The sequence below is a fragment of the Phocoena sinus genome, chromosome 13, assembly GCF_008692025.1.
Source record: "Phocoena sinus isolate mPhoSin1 chromosome 13, mPhoSin1.pri, whole genome shotgun sequence".
Lineage (NCBI taxonomy): Eukaryota > Metazoa > Chordata > Mammalia > Artiodactyla > Phocoenidae > Phocoena > Phocoena sinus.
In genome coordinates, this window is record NC_045775.1 from 45894405 (window position 1) to 45909616 (window position 15212).

Below are 15212 nucleotides of genomic sequence, written 5' to 3' on the forward strand. Positions count from 1 at the left end.
CGGGGGCCGAAGCCCGCAGGTGCAGTGAGGCGTGCGCGCGCGAGTGCTGGCGCCCCAGAAGACGCCTCTCCCGTGGAGAGGGAGCCGGAGAGCCCGGCGGGGTCTGGCGACCGCGTACCTGGCGGCTCGTCTCCGGCGGCGGCGGCGGCGGATGATGGTTGCGGCCGGCGCGCTGGTCTGTGTCTGTGCGTCGCCGCGGAAATCAGCGCCCGGCGCTGCACGCTGAGCCCTTGCAGGTCCTCCACATCCCGAGCCTTGGTGAGGACAGACCCGGAGCCCAGGGGCCGCGGACCCGCACGCGGAGCGACCGGGGGGCGAGTGGGGTTAGCTTATCATGGCGGATCGGACAGCTCCCAGCTGCCAGCTCCGGCTGGAGTGGGTGTACGGGTACCGGGGTCACCAGTGCCGCAACAACCTGTACTACACCGCCGGCAAGGAAGTGGTCTACTTTGTGGCTGGCGTCGGGGTGGTTTACAGCACCCGCGAGCACAGCCAAAAATTCTTCTTGGGACACAACGACGACATTATCAGGTAAGGAGGTGTCCTGGGGCGGTGGGGAGGGGTTGGGTGTGAAGGTTGGAAGGATGACGGGAAGGATGACCAGCTGGGCTTTCCTGGGGTAAGATCCGGAAGCCCCATGGAATAAAGGAGTCTCTCTGGAACCTCATGGAATTACAGAAGGGCTACTGATTCTAAGGCTAGGGCAGAAGCAGGGTAGGGGGTGCAGGTGGGGAGGGAGAGATTTCTTTTTATTCCTCCGGAAGGCTTTTAAATCTCTAAGGAGTTAAGTGTCCTGATGCTTTTTTGGTGTTCATTCCTGCTACAAGTGGAAGGATCCTGGGTAAACTATCAAACACTTCTCCCTCCCTCCCTAACTAGGAAAATGTAGGACCAATAACCTGAACGGTGGGTATCATCTTTGGGGGGCTTTTTAGAAGGTTCCTCAAAGACCTAAAAGAAATTTTGCTAAAGGTAATTGGGATCTTCATTCCAGATGCTTTGAAACTAAGAAATTTCTGCAGTGGGCGGGGAGTTCTCTAATATTTCCCTTGGTAGTGACTTAGTGCCAAAAAGCATATTTATGGATGCTTCCACACCATCACTGAGGTTATAAAAGGCTGGCAGATGCTGGACCACAAAACCCTACCAGCCAGCCCACAGAAAGACCAACATCTAGTAGCGGATGGCGGGACTGATTAGAAGAACAAAACTGGATGAATAGACATCTTAGGGGTCCTCCTTATTAAATTGTAGAGGGGTATATTTTGATTTTTGGCCCTGTCCTCTCATCTTTGGACCAGACGCATTTTCCTCCAGCCCTTGTCAGCTTCTTGTGTGACCAAACAAGGTGTGGTCCAGATGCTGTTCACAGGGAATCCTTTTCAGCCTTCAGCAGTTAGGGAAGATTTCCATATGGGAGCCTCAGCCCACAGGGAAAATGACTTGCTGAGGATGGACTACAACTGACAGAGACCATATTTGTACCTTCCAGACTTGTGTGTTCATTGATGCAGAACACGCTAACATCACATTTCAGAATATTGCCACTTGTGCTCTAAGTTTCCTTTCATAATGAAATAAATGGTTAAGTGGTGTAATGATAATGGTCTTAATGTCTTTGTGGGAAGAATGATTTTTAAAAACTAGCTTTTTCCCTCTTGTAGTGTTGTGATTATTCTGTATTCTGGAGCTTTCTTTCCCCCCCAAGCCCTAAAGTTGAAACAATTGTTACAGAAAGTAAAAACTTAATATTTGAAAATGCAGTGAGATATATTTTTTAAAAATCTTGAATTTTAGAAGATGAAGATTTTAAGTACTAGGAGCTCTACCGTTCTCAAGATTGGGTGGAACTGGCATGTAAAACTTTCTTCATGTCACATATGACAGAATAGCTTTCTTCTCTCCCTGCTATGGTAATGGTTGTGATTGGGGCATCCTTACCTACTCCCATCCTGGAGATTTTGCTTCTGTAATTGCTGAACTGATTATTAAAGTCACAGGTGCAAATGATTAACAGTGACTCGTGAAAAGGTTAGATGTTTAAAAATTAAAACCCATTATGTTTTTGCTCTTTCTTAATGCAGTGCTTTCCATTACACCGTCAAAATAAGTTGTAGTCCTTTGGGGGAAGGGAGAGAGTGGCAATTAAACAGAAAATTCCCTGCGGTTAAATAATAGTAATGTGACAGTTCACTGAACTACTTTGAGGATTTGAACTCCTAATCTTAATTTTTTTTCTCTAATAGGAAAAAAAAATTAAATGCACTGTTGAAACAGAAGGTGGGAAAAGGGTGGAGTTGCAGTGAACCACTGTTATGACAGGCTATCGGACTAGTGGGGATGTGATGATACCTGGCTTAGTTGAAGAAACACTCAGATTTGAAGATGAGGTGAATGAAGTTATTTGTGTAACTGGGTTTGCAAGGAGCTTCAATTTTGAAAAGAAAAAAAAAGATGATTTAGCTTCTGGTCTTTTTATTAAGATAGTTATATCTTTATGCTTTACAGTGACATAGTAGCAAGGCTGCCTGCAGAGAAAGGACTTTATTGCTAAATTTTTGATGATATTTGGTTGGGTCTGAGTATAGGTGAGCAGAGTTCTTTAATATCCATGTATGTGTTTGCACCTAGGAATAAAATTAAGTCCAACAGATTAAAAAACACAGACCACAGATCATTATATAATTAAGAGCTGTAAAATTAGAGAATGTAGAATGTTTATGTTATTTTGCTTTATCTTGTATATGTAAATATCTTTTTCCTGTGAAGGTAGTACACAAGCAATATTTGTTTTTATCCTTAGTATATGAGACTCTTAAGTGCCATTTCCTTCATAATTTTATTCCCAGAAGCGTACTAGATGTTTGAAATTAGTATTGTAAAATGTTAGGAATATTAATGTATTAACTGTATATATGGAAAGGAAATTTGTACTCTTTTATCTTTATGAATTTCAACTCATTTCTGTATAGCCAGTTATACTACTGATTTTCTATTTGAAATATTGATGTTTCTCATTGAATGAGGAGGACTAAAGCTAAAGTACTAGTGCAGAAATGTTTGGGGTTTTTTGGAATCATGACATAAATATTAAAACTTCTAAGTCTTGATTCCATCAAACGAGATATGTAAGTAATTGTCCACATAGCTTTTGCATTAGTTTGAAAGATACATTCATAATGCATACATTTCCCACTGTTTTATTTGTTGTGCTACTTTCCCAAGAATATTAACTAGAAAGCAGTCCAACAAGTATTGATACCACACTCCATTTTAGAAAACCGTGTCATCTCTGAGATCACGATGAACTTTAATAATAATACTGTAGGATTTGGCAGAGCTCATTAGAGTTCAGCGTATGGTTCCTCCTGATTTGAAAGACTATGTGTTTAAGTCAGATTTTTTAAGATGTTAATATGTGAAGCATAATGTGATTTATTGGATGTGGAGGCTTAGTTTTATTCTCTTGAATGACTACACTTCAATACAGTTAACAGATTAGCGGATGAGGCCATATTTTAGCTCTGATAACATTGTGGTGGGACAAATAAATATTAAAGCAACACTCAAATCAGGGCTTGAAGGCAAGGACAGTAATACAGGCAGGAATAATTACTAACTTGGTTTCTGCTGCACGTAGCAGACCATGACACAGTACTGGAGCAAATGAAAGAAAAGTCATGAACACATTTGCTCTCTATCACCTCCCGTCCATTTTCACAGTGACTCCAGTTGAGACATTTCTCTCCTTACTCTGGATCCCTATTTTGCATCTGACTAGTCCCCTGTCTCCCTTTTCGTTTCTCTTATTTTTCAGCTCTCTGTTGCAAGGGAGGTTTTTCGGCAGTACCATTTTAGGGGAAAGGGCGCTGACTTTTATTTCACACCCACTTGGGTTTGAACCCACTCTGCTGTTTGTTTACTAGAGGCATCCAAGTGAGTGGCTTGACCTCTCAGGGCCTTGTTTGTTTGTGAAAGGGTGGGTAACAACACCTAAGTTGCAGAATTGTAACTATTAGAAGTAATGTATGCAAATAGTTTAGCATGGGGCCTGGCCCTTAATTGTTGCTCAATAAATGCTCTTAGTAATAATAGTAGTAGTACAGTATTTAATCAAAAACACACACATACACCAAAGACAAAAAAATGTTTCCTCACTGTTCATAGTCTGAAGTCCAAAATTTTGAGTTTTCCATTCTCCCTGGTCTTAACCCATCTTTCTACCTTCATTTTCCTTTTCTTTAAAAATAACCATAAATTGTTTGCTTCCCACTTGCCATATAATAAGATTACTATGTTCTTTCCTGTCTCACGCTGGGATGATTTATCTCCCCCTTCATCCTTCTTCTCCTGATTCCTTTCCCCCAGTGGCATAGTGGTGGGAGCATGGTCTTTGGTCAGACAGACCTGATTTTGAACCTAGATGTGCCATCAGTTGGGTGACTTGGGGAAGCTACTAAACCTCTGTGAGTTTCAACTATCATCAGTAAAATAGCTTCTCATACATGCAATGGAGGTTTAGAGGTACCTAACTTGTAGCTTGTGGAGATAACATACAAGGTTCCCACAGTGTTTGGCAAATAGGAAGTGCCCGCCGCAGGGAGCCTGTTTGTATCTACGTCTTGCATGGCCCCATCCGTTTCAATCTCACCTCTCCCATGAGACCTTTTACCATCCTTAGATGAAGGGGTGCCTTAGATGAAGGAACGCGTTGCACTCCTAAAGTTTTGTGTCTTTCGTGACCGATGCTGCTCACTTGATATATATCATTTAGTGCCGTTGTTTCACTCTGAATATTTTCATTTGTAAATGTATGTAAGACCCTTGAGGCTGAGAATGAATTTAATAATCAGAGCCGGGCTTCCCTGGTGGCGCAGTGGTTGAGAGTCTGCCTGCCGATGCAGGGAACACGGGTTCGTGCCCCGGTCCAGGAGGATCCCACATGCCACGGAGCGGCTGGGCCCGTGAGCCATGGCCGCTGAGCCTGCGTGTCCGGAGCCTGTGCTCCGCAACGGGAGAGGCCACAGCAGTGAGAGGCCTGCCTACCGCAAAAAAAAAAAGTCGGAGCCAACATTTCCTGAGTGCAGACTCAGTGCTAAATGTGTGTACAGATTTATCTCTTCCATCTTCTCGACAACCCCATGACGTTGGTACTGTGGTTAGCCTCAGTTCCCTGGTGAGGAAACTGAAGCACAGAAAGGTTAAAGATGTTGCCCATGGTCACTATTTAGCAGATTGTAGAATGGGAATTGGAACCCAAGTCAGTCTGATTCCCAAACCCAGAGATATCACTTCACTGCTTTACACACTTTTTTATTTTTCTCGGTTACTGTGGTGCCTACCATCGTGCCTTGTTTCTAACCAGAACTCAGTAAGTTTGTGATTCCTTGTAACTGTTTTTCAACCTCGTGCTTTATTTAAGGGTATTTGAAGCAGATCACTAGAACTCTGTTTAGAAATGGAACCATGTTCAAGTTCACCTTAGGAACATCACCAGCTTTGAAGCAATGACCTGAAACAACGAACTGCTGGAGATGTTTTTTAAAAATTTGTTAAGTCTCAATTGTGACCTGGCTAAAATTACCTGGTGCTGCAGGTGCACTCAATTGCACTTGTTGAATTTGAAGAGGGGGGTGTAATAGCCATGGTTGGGCCTGGAGTGTTGGGTAAACAGGTTCACATGAAGGCCTGGAGATGTGATTTCATATTATTCAGTCTCTTGACCAGTTTGAACAAGGGAAGCATGGGGGTAACTATAAAGAATCAAACCTGTATTGGGTTGAGTGCTTGCTCTGTACCAGGCACCACACACACACACACACACACACACACACACACACACACAGAAATCCCTTCATCCACAGTTCTGAGAGATAGCCTTTATTTTACAGGTACAGCTCAGAGAGGGAAAGAGATTTAAGCGAAGTCACTCAGTGGTACCATCCACACTATTCGTTGCATCTTACTTGCTCTGTTCATTGGCATGAGCATGTAGTGAAAGGTTTTGATGGAAGCTTACGGTCTATTCATAAATGATTTTACTATTGTTATTTTTGTTAATAAGCTATAGTCTGGTGATTTTTTATTAAGATTTATTTATTTTCTAAATTGGGTAGGTTTTACTCTTCTTCATTTGTTTATTCATCAAAAACTTACTTCACATCTAGAATGTACCAGATGCAGGGGTGCAGCTTTGAACATGACCAAGTTCTTGCCCCCATTCTGGTGGAGGAAGCCAACAATGAATGAACAAGAAAGCAAGGTGAATATATCAATAGATTGTGATAAGTACTAACAAGTGAATGGCCCTGGAGGGGAACTGGGTTGAGTGGGGGTATGGGAGCTACCTTAGATAAGGTTTCCAGAGCAGCTGTCTAGGGAGATGGCATTTAAGCTGAGACCTGAAGGATGAGAAGGGGTAAGCGAAGATGTGATGGAGAAGAGCAGTTACGTGCAGCGGCACCAGGGTGAGAAAGAACTTGGTGTGCCTAGAACTCTGGTATAGATATCCAGAGAAAGACCAAGGTCATAGTACTTCTCATTAATGCCTCATGGGTTTTGGCAGCATATGTCCTAGATTTCCCAGGACAGTCACAAATATTCCATTCAGTTATTGTTATGGGTATACTTGCTATTGTCATGTCATGATTCTCTTTTTAATTCAGAATATATGACCATGTTTTTATTTTTAAAATATGGTTACTATATAATGAATCACAGCTTGAAAAACGTTACACTGGAGTATGCTCTCTTATAAAGAATTATATTGGCTCCACCACCAACAGTCAATCAGAAGGTAGATTATACTGTGGTAAGTGAAAAACTGTTTCATGGCAGCATCTTTAAGCAGGGCTGTTCTAGGGTCTCTCCTACCCACAAGGATGTGGATCTCAATAACTTTGCAATGTAGGTGATGTATCTGCCAACGAAAAAGAAAAAGCAAGCTGTTGGGAAGGTTACCTTGCTGACTCTGCTTCTGGAACTGACTCTTTCCCCAGTAAGCTGGAGCGGCATGGAAAGCTATCCTTTAGCCAGCAGACCTACACATCTTCAGCAGTCAGCCTCCTCTTGTAGGTTTAATTCGATTTGTCATATGTGGATTGGACTTAAATGTAATTAAAATGTTTGACAGCAAACAGTTCTTCTCAAATATCATTGTGCATAGGAGTCACCCAAGCACTCACTAATAAAATCCAGATTCTGATTCAGCAAGTCTGGTGGTGAGGGCTGACATCCTGCATTTCTAACCAGCTCCCAGTTGATGCTGATGCTGCTGGTCTGCTATGTAGCAAGATGTTCAGATCCTCATTTGTATGTTTCAGATCTCAGTAGACTAGTGTTTTTTTGTTTTCAACCCAAAAGATGTTGCCGTCTTGTGAAATAGACTTTTAATAATATATGTATATATGACTCATATTTATTAAATTCTTAAATTAACAGAATCAATTTTTTCATTAAGTTGGCACCTAGCACAGTGTTTTCTTTTTTTAACATCTTTATTGGAGTATAATTGCTTTACAATGGAATGATAATTTCTGCTGTATAAAAAAGTGAATCAGCTATACACATGCATATATCCCCATATCCCCTCCTTTTGTGTCTCCCTCCTGCACTCCCTATCCCACCCCTCTAGGTGCACACAAAGCACCAAGCTGATCTTCCTGTGCTACGTGGCTGTTTCCCACTAGCTATCTATTTTACATTTGGTAATGTATATATGTCCATGCCACTCTCTCACTTCGTCCCAGCTTACCCTTCCCCCTCCCTGTGTCCTCAAGTCCATTCTCTATGTCTGCATCTTTATTCCTGTCCTGGCCCTAGGTTCTTTAGAACCTTTTTTTTTAAGATTCCTATATATGTGTTAGCATATGGTATTTGTTTTTCTCTTTCTGACTTACTTCACTCTGTATGACAGACTCTAGGTCTATCCACCTCACTACAAATAACTCAGTTTCGTTTCTTTTTATGGCTGAGTAATATTCCATTGTATATATGTGCCACATCTTCTTTATCCATTCATCTGTCGATGGACACTTAGGTTGCTTCCATGTCCTGGCTATTGTAAACAGTGCTGCAATGAACATTGTGGTACATGACTCTTTTTGAATTATGGTTTTCTCAGGGTACATGCCCAGTAGTGGGATTGCTGAGTTGTATGGTAGTTCTATTTTTAGTTTTTTAAGGAACCTGCATACTGTTCTCCATAGTGGCTGTATCAATTTACATTCCCACCAACAGTGCAAGAGGGTTCTCTTTTCTCCACACCCTCTCCAGCATTTATTGTTTGTACATTTTTTGATGATGGCCATTCTGACTGGTGTGAGGTGATACCTCATTTTAGTTTTGATTTGCATTTCTCTAACGATTAGTGATGTTGAGCATCCTTTCATGTGTTTGTTAGCAATCTGTATAATTTCTTTGGAGAAATGTTGATTTAGGTCTTCTGCCCATTTGGATTGGGCTGTTTATTTTTTGATATTGAGCTGCATGAGCTGCTTGTATATTTTGGAGATTAATCCTTTGTCAGTTGCTTAATTTGCAGATATTTTCTCCCATTCTGAGGGTTGTCTTTTCATCTTCTTTATGGTTACCTTTGCTGTGCAAAAGCATTTAAGTTTCATTAGGTCCCATTAGTTATTTTTGTTTTTATTTCCATTTCTCTTGGAGGTGGGTCACAAAGGATCTTGCTGTGATTTATGTCAAAGAGTGTTCTATGTTTTCCTCTAAGAGTTTTATACTGTCTGGCCTTACATTTAGGTCTTTAATCCATTTTCAGTTTATTTTTGTGTATGGTGTTAGGGAGTATTATAATTTCATTCTTTTACATGTAGCTGTCCAGTTTTCCCAGCACCACTTATTGAAGAGGCTGTCTTTTCTCCATTGTATATTCTTGCATCCTTTATCAAAGATGAGGTGACCATATGTGCGTGGGTTTATCTCTGGGCTTTCTTTCCTGTTCCATTGATCTATATTTCTGTTTATGTGCCAGTACCATACTATCTTGACTGTATCTTTGTAGTATAGTCTGAAGTCCGGGAGTCTGATTCCTCCAGCTCTGTTTTTCTTTCTCAAGATTCTTTTGACTATTTGGGGTCTTTTGTGTTTCCATACAAACTGTGAAATTTTTTGTTTGAGTTCTGTGAAAAATGCCATTGGTAGTTTGATAGGGATTGCATTGAATCTGTAGATTGCTTTGGGTAGTATAGTCATTTTCACAATGTTGATTCTTCTAGTCCAAGAGCATGGTATATCTCTCCATTTGTTTGTATCATCTTTTTTTTTTTTTTTTTTTGCGGTACACGGGCCTCTCACTGTTGTGGCCTCTTCCGTTGTGGAGCACAGGCTCCGGACGCGCAGGCTCAGAGGCCATGGCTCACGGACCCAGCCACTCCACGGCATGTGGGATCTTCCCGGACCGGGGCACAAACCCACGTCCCCTGCATCTGCAGGCGGACTCTCAACCACTGTGCCACAAGGGAAGCCCTTGTTTGTATCATCCTTAATTTCTTTCATCATTGTCTTATAGTTTTCTTCATGCATGTCTTTTGTCAGGTAGGTGTTTTCCTAGGTATTTTATTCTTTTTGTTGCAATGGTAAATGGGAATGTTTTCTTAATTTCTTTTTCAGATTTTTCATTATTAGTGTATAGGAATGCAAGAGATTTCTGTGCATTAATTTTATATCCTGCTACTTTACCAAGTTCATTGATTAGCTCTAGTAGTTCCCTGGTAGCTTCTTTAGGATTCTCTATGTATAGTATCATGTCATCTGCAAACAGTGACAGTTTTACTTCTTCCTTTCCTATCTGGATTCCTTTTATTTCTTTTTCTTCTCTGATTGCTGTGGCTAAAGCTTCCAAAACTATGTTGAATAATAGTGGTGAGAGTGTGCAGCCTTGTCTTGTTCCTAATCTTAGTGGGAATTGTTTCATTTTTTTCACCATTGAGAACAATGTTGGCTGTGGGTTTGTCACATATGGCAAACCATGTATGGTTTGCCTTATTATGTTGAGGTAAATTCCTTCTATGCCTACTTTCTGGAGAGTTTTTTATCATAAATGGATGTTGAATATTGTCGAAAGCTTTTACTGTATCCATTGAGATTATCATATGGTTTTTATCCTTCAGTTTGATAATATGGTTTATCACATTGATTGATTTGTGCATATTGAAGAATCCTTGCATTCCTGGGGTAAACCCACTTGATCATGGTGTATGATCCTTGTAGTGTGCTGTTGGATTCTGTTTGCTAGTATTTTGTTGAGGATTTTTGCATCTATGTTCATCAGTGATATTGGCCTATAGTTTTCTTTTTTTGTGACATCTTTGTCTGGTTTTGGTATCAGGGTGATGGTGGCCTCATAGAATGAGTTTGGGAGTATTCCTCCCTCTGCTATATTTTAGAGTTTGAGAAGGATAGGTGTTAGTTCTTCTCTAAATGATACAATTCGCCTGTGAAGCCATCTAGTCCTGGGCTTTTGTTTGTTGGAAGATTTTAAATCACAGTTTCAATTTCAGTGCTTGTGATTGGTCTCTTCATATTTTCTATTTCTTCCCGGTTCAGTCTCAGAAGGTTGTGCTTTTCTAAGAATTTGTCCATTTCTTCCAGGTTGTCCATTTCATTGGCATATAGTTGCTTGTAGTAATCTCTCATGATCCTTTGTATTTCTGCAGTGTCAGTTGTTACTATTTTTTCATTTCTAATTCTATTGATTTGAGTCTTCTCCCTTTTATTCTTGATGAGTCTGACTAATGGTTTATCAATTTTGTTTATCTTCTCAAAGAGCCAGCTTTTAGTTTTATTGATCTTTGCTATTGTTTCCTTCATTTCTTTTTCACTTATTTCTGATCTGATCTTTATGATTTCTTTCCTTCTGCTAACTTTGGGGCTTTTTTGTTCTTCTTTCTCTAATTGCTTTAGGTGTAAGGTTAGGTTGTTTATTTGACATGTTTCTTGTTTCTTGAGGTAGGATTGTATTACTATAAACTTCCCTGTTAGAACTGCTTTTGCTGCATCCCATGGGTTTCAGGTCATCGTGTTTTCATTGTCATTTGTTTCTAGGTATTTTTTGATTCCTCTTTGATATCTTCATTGATCTCTTGGTTATTTAGTGGTGTATTGTTTACCCTCCATGTGCTTGTATTTTTTACAGATAATTTTCCTGTAATTGATATCTAGTCTCATAGCATTGTGGTCGAAAAAGATATTTGATATGATTTCAATTTTCTTCACTTTACTAAGGCTTGATTTGTGACCCAAGGTATGATCTATCCTGGAGCATGTTCCATGAGCACTTGAGAAGAAAGTGTATTCTGTTGTTTTTGGATGGAATGTCCTATAAATTTCAATTAAATCCATTTTGTTCAATGTGTCATTTAAAGCTTGTGTTTCCTTATTTATTTTCATGTTGGATGATATGTCCATTGATGAAAATGGGGTGTTTAAGTCCCCTACTATGACTGTGTTACTGTCGATTTCCCTTTTTATGGCTGTTAGCATTAGCCTTATGTATTGAGGTGCTCCTATGTTGGGTGCATAAATATTTACAATTGTTATATGTTCTTCTTGGAGTGATCCCTTGATCATTATGTAGTGTTCTTTGTCTCTTGTAATAGTCTTTATTTTAAAGTCTATTTGGTTTGATATGAGAATTGCTACTCCATTTTTCTTTTGATTTCCATTTGCATGGAATATCTTTTTCCATCTCCTCAGTTTCAGTGTGTATGTGTCCCTAGGTCTGAAGTGGGTCTCTTGTAGACAGCATATATATGGGTCCTGTTTTTGTATCCATTCAGCAAGCCTGTGTCTTTTGGTTGGAGCATGTAATCCATTTACATTTAAGGTAGTTATCTATGTATATGTTCCTATTACCATTTTCTTAATTGTTTTGGTTTTGTTATTGTAGGTCTTATCCTTCTCTTGTTTTTCCTGCCTAGAGAAGTTCCATTACCATTTGTTGTAAAGCTGGTTTCTTGGTGCTGAATTCTCTTAGCTTTTGCTTGTCTGTAAAGGTTTTTAATTTCTCTATCGAATCTGAATGAGATCCTTGCTGTGTAGAGTAATTTTTTTTCTTTTAAAAAATTTATTTATTTTTACTTTTGGCTGTGTTGGTTCTTCATTGCTGCACGCGGGCTTTCTCTAGTTGCAGCAAGTGGGGGCTACTCTTTGTTGCGGTGTGTGGGCTTCTCATTGCAGTGGCTTCTCTCATTGTGAAGCATGGGCTCTAGGCGCGCGAGCTTCAGTAATTGAGGCACGCGGGCTCAGTAGTTGTGGCACACGAGCTTAGTTGCTCTGTGGCATGTGGGATCTTCCCGGACCAGGGATCGAACCCGTGTCCCCTGCATTAGCAGGCAGATTTCTCAACCACTGCGCCATCGGGGATGCTCTGCATAGAGTAATCTTGTTTGTAGGTTTTTCCCTTTCATCACTTTAAATATGTCCTGCCACTGCCTTCTTGGCTTGCAGAATTTCTGCTGTGAGATCAGCTGTTAACCTTATGGGGATTCCCTTGTATGTTATCTGTTGTTTTTCCCTTGCTGCTTTTAATATTTTTTGTTTGTGTTTAATTTTTGATAGTTTGATTAATATGTGTCTTGGCGTGTTTCTCCTTGGATTTATCCTGTATGGGACTGTCTGTGCTTCCTGGACTTGATTGACTATTTCCTTTCGTATATTAGGGAAGTTTTCAACTATAATCTCTTCAGATATTTTCCCAGACCCTTTTTTTTCCTCTTCTTCTTCTGGGACCCCTATAATTCGAATATTGGTGCAGTTAATGTTCTCCCAAAGGTCTCTGAGAGTGTCCCAATTCTTTTCATTCTTTTTTCTTTATTCTGCTCTGTGGTAGTTATTCCACTATTTTATCTTCCGGTCACTTATCTGTTCTTCTGCCTTAGTTATTCTGCTATTGATTACTTCTAGAGAATTTTAAATTTCATTTATTATGTTGTTCATCATTGTTTGTTTGCTCTTTAGTTCTTCTAGGTCCTTGTTAAACGTTTCTTGTATTTTCTCCATTCTATTTCCAAGATTTTGGATCATCTTTACTATCATTACTCTGAATTCTTTTTCGGGTAGACTGCCTATTTCCTCTTCATTTGTTTGGTGTGGTGGGTTTTTACTTTGTTCCTTTATCTGCTGTGTATTTCTCTGTCTTCTCATTTTGGTTAACTTACTGTGTTTGGGGTCTCCTTTTCACAGGCTCCAAGTTCGTAGTTCTCATTGTTTTTGGTTTCTGCCCCCAGTGGGTAAGGTTGATTCAGTGGGTTGTGTAGGCTTCCTGGTGGAGGGGACTGGTGCCTGTGTTCTGGTGGATGAGGCTTGATCTTGTCTTTCTGGTGGGCAGGACCAAGTCCGGTGGTATGTTTTGGGGTGTCTGTGACTTTATTATGATTTTAGGCAGCCTCTCTGCTCATGGGTGGGGTTGTGTTCCTGTCTTGTTAGTTGTTTGGCATAGGGTGTCCAGCACTGTAGCTTGCTGGTCGTTGAGTGGAGCTGGGTCTTAGCGTTGAGATGGAGATCTCTGGGAGAACTTTCGCTGTTTGATATTACGTGGGGCTGGGAGGTCTCTGGTGGACCAATGTCCTGAACTTGGCTCTCCTACCTCAGAGGCTCAGGCCTGACACCCGGCTGGAGCACCAAGACCCTGTCAGCCACACTGCTCAGAAGAAAAGGAGAAAAGAAAGAAAGGAAGGAAGGAAGAGAGGGAGGGAGGGAGGAAGAAAGGGAAAGAAAGAAGGAAAGGAAGAAAGAAAGAAAGGAAGAAAGAAAAATAAATAAAGTTATTAAAATTGAAAAATTATTAAAAATAAAAAAATTTTAAAAGTATTAAAGAAAGAAAGAAAAGAAGAGAGCAACCAAACCAAAAAACAAATCCACCAATGATAACAAGCGCTAAAAACTGTACAAAAACAACAAAAAAACGGACAGACAGAACCCTAGGACAAATGGTAAAAGCAAAGCCATACAGACAAAGTCACACAAAGAAGCATGCACATACACACTCACAAAAAGATAAAATGAAAAAATATATATATAAAAGGAAGAGAGCAACCAAATCAGTACACAAATCTACCCGTGATAATAAGCTCTAAATTCTAAACTAAGATAAACATAAAACCAGAAACAAATTAGATGCAGGAAGGAAACCCCATGTCTACAGTTGCTCCCAAAGTCCACCTCCTCAATTTTGGGATGATTGGTTGTCTATTCAGGTATTCCACAGATGCAGGGTACATCAGGTTTGATTGTGGAGATTTCATCCTGTGCTCCTGAGGCTGCTGGGAGAAAGTGCCCTTTCTCTTCTTTGTTCACACAGCTCCTGGGGTTCAGCTTTGGATTTGGCCCCACCTCTGCATGTAGGTCACCTGAGGGCATCTGTTCCCGCCCAGACAGGACAGGGTTAAAGGAGCAGCTGATTAGGGAGCTCTGGCTCACTCAGGCTGGGGGGAGGGAGGGGTACGGAATGCGGGGTGAGCCTGTGGCGGCAGAAGCCAGCATGACACTGCAACAGCCTGAGGCGCACCGTGTGATCTCCCGAGGAAGTTGTCCCTGGATCACGGGACCCTGGCAGTGGCAGGCTGCACAGGCCCCCGGGAGGGGAGGTGTGGATAGTGACCTGTGCTCTCACACAGGCTTCTTGGTGGCGGCAGCAGCAGCCTTAGTGTTTCATGCCCGTCTCTGGTGTCTGCGCTGATAGCCACAGCTCGCGCCTGTCTCTGGAGCTCGTTTAGACGGTGCTCTGAATCCCCTTTCCTCGCGCACCCCAAAACAGTGGTGTCTTGCCTCTTAGGCAGGTCCAGACTTTTCCCCAGACTCCCTCCCAGCTAGCTGTGGCGCACTAGCCCCCTTCAGGCTGTGTTCCCGCAGCCAACCCTAGTCTTCTCCCAGGGATCTGACCTCTGAAGTGGGAGCCTCAGCTCCTAGCCCCTGCCCGCCCCGGCAGGTGAGCAGACAAGCCTCTCAGACTGGCGAGTGCTGGTCGGCACTGATCCTCTGTGCAGGAATCTCTCTGCTTTGCCCTCTGCACCCCTGTTGCTGTGCTCTCCTCTGTGGCTCCGAAGCTTCCCCCCCACCACCCCCCATCTCTGCCAGTGGAGGGGCTTCCCAGTGTGTGGAAACTTCTCCTTCACAGCTCCCTCCCCAAGGTGCAGGTCCTGTCCCTATTCTTTTGTCTCTATTTTTCTTTTGCCCTACCCAGGTACGTGGGGAGT

General features: G+C 41.6%; 1 protein-coding gene across 1 annotated transcript in view; it reads left to right on the plus strand.

Annotated features, from left to right (window-relative positions):
- The first annotated feature begins 334 nt into the window (after positions 1-334).
- Positions 335-15212, plus strand: part of EML6 (EMAP like 6) — a 355810-nt gene continuing 340932 nt past the window's right edge. The window contains exon 1 of the mRNA XM_032652246.1: positions 335-531. Within this exon, the coding sequence (XP_032508137.1) occupies positions 335-531 (197 nt within the window). The remainder of the gene's footprint in view (positions 532-15212) is intronic.